At 36.5% G+C, this 1693-nt stretch overlaps 1 protein-coding gene across 1 annotated transcript; it reads right to left on the bottom strand.

Annotated features, from left to right (window-relative positions):
• Nucleotides 1-3: 3 nt before the first annotated feature.
• On the bottom strand, nt 4-1689 carry LOC108356387 (regulation of nuclear pre-mRNA domain-containing protein 2-like; the record flags this gene model as incomplete). Its single annotated transcript, XM_017607501.1, has 7 exons — nt 4-47; nt 109-214; nt 275-436; nt 588-887; nt 969-1128; nt 1195-1321; nt 1650-1689. Coding segments are annotated over 7 exons (939 nt in total), but the record flags the coding sequence as incomplete, so codon positions are not given.
• Between the last annotated feature and the right edge of the window lie 4 nt (nt 1690-1693).

Genomic DNA, 1693 nt, shown 5'->3' with positions numbered 1-1693 from the left:
GTAGCTTTCATCGTCCGAACGTGAACCTATTACTTCAATCGGCTGACCTGTGTGGATTTAAAGCAACTTTTATATGAAATAACTTTGTAAGTTTACGTTTTCACTTACTTGATTTATTGGAAGTGTTATCATCACGCTTAAAATCATTTATGTCAAATGGTAATTTACCATCCAAATAACTTGAGTACCCATTTATTGAATTTTTAAATAGATTCTGTAAGGATATGTTTAAAAAATTAATATACAAATAGTGATACCAGAACGATTAACTTACCATTGAGATCGGTGATTGGTCATCAGGCAGAGGCAGATCTGCATCTGGTTCCGGAGACGGTGCATTTATGTCGGGCGATGGTATGGGACTAGGCAAGTTTGGTGTGATTTCATCCAATTTCTTCTTGACAAGCTTTATGCGACTGCCGAAATTTTTGTAGGCCTAAAATGATATCAATGAAAGCAGAATATGACAAGCCTGGCCAACAGAGGGAGAGAGATTGATAAATATTTTGCGCTCAGTTCAGTATTGGCTATTTTCGATATTTGTCGTCCTCAGACTAAGATGCATTTAAAAAAATATATCCACTTACACTAACTACCACCTTTACTTCGCCTCGTTGATTTGCATAGAATTTAATGGCTGTGTCAATGTTACTTAAGACAGCTTTGCGTGTACGAATTTCTGCTTGCAAATGCTTACTATATGCCTCAGCGTATGTGGTATAACGTTCGATTTCCTTTTCAATGTCATCTGAATGGCTTTTATCCTTTATTTGTTGCTTTATGACCTCGATATCACAATTAGGCGCCTTAGGCAGTTTTTTAAAACTGTTATCAGTCGCCAAAGACAGCTCGACACATTCACGTATGTTAGCAATGAATGGACCATTCTAGTAAGTAAAATTGAGCAAGATATAGAAATTTGATGCAGATATGGTAAATTTTTTTTTTTTTGCTACTGCAACACGAACCGTATAGTCATCTGCTGAATCAGATACAACTGCTTGTGATTTCTTTGGTGGATTTATATTGAGCAAGCCAGATAAATCGCTTATATATTCCTCACTGTAAATGTCGCGCTGTTCCCAAATGCCGAAAATACGCAAAATCTTGCCTTTTACCTTTTCATCTCTGGAATGAAAGTGATGAATTAAGTTTAAAATTCATTAAGGTAGAAATGTGCGTGCATATACTTACCTCACCATAGTTGTCGCTCGTTGTAGCGCTGTGGCCCAACTTTCCACAAATTCATAGCGTTTCCTTTTGCTATTTTGTATGACATCGTTTGCCAAATAGAATAGAGTTAGTCTGTGTTCCACGCGTACTTTATTCATAAAAGATATAAATACGTATTTTAGGATTGTAATAATAGAATTCATGAATGCATAATAAAAATAGAACTTGTCGAGTAGTTCCATGTCAACTTAGGANCGGAGTGTTGCTGGAGTGACAGTCCTTGGCCAGATATATATTTGGGTCGACTGGGGACTGTCGTGGGAACGTGAATTTGGGTTTCGCGTCCTACGCTGTCACTATACTGTCAATTGCATTTAGATTGCTATTGACTTACATGATACCCATCCATCTCTGTTTTGGAACAATCAGGCTATTCGTGTAGCTATTTTATTAAAATATAATAATGTTCATAATACCTCTTTTGAATACATTCAACCAACAGGTTACAATCTTCTTATGA

This window comes from Rhagoletis zephyria, unplaced genomic scaffold (genome assembly GCF_001687245.7).
Source record: "Rhagoletis zephyria isolate East Lansing unplaced genomic scaffold, Rhagoletis_zephyria_1.1 Rzeph_scaffold_58342, whole genome shotgun sequence".
NCBI lineage: Eukaryota > Metazoa > Arthropoda > Insecta > Diptera > Tephritidae > Rhagoletis > Rhagoletis zephyria.
Note: the sequence above shows the minus strand (reverse complement) of the source record. Positions and strands in the feature narration are given on the sequence as shown.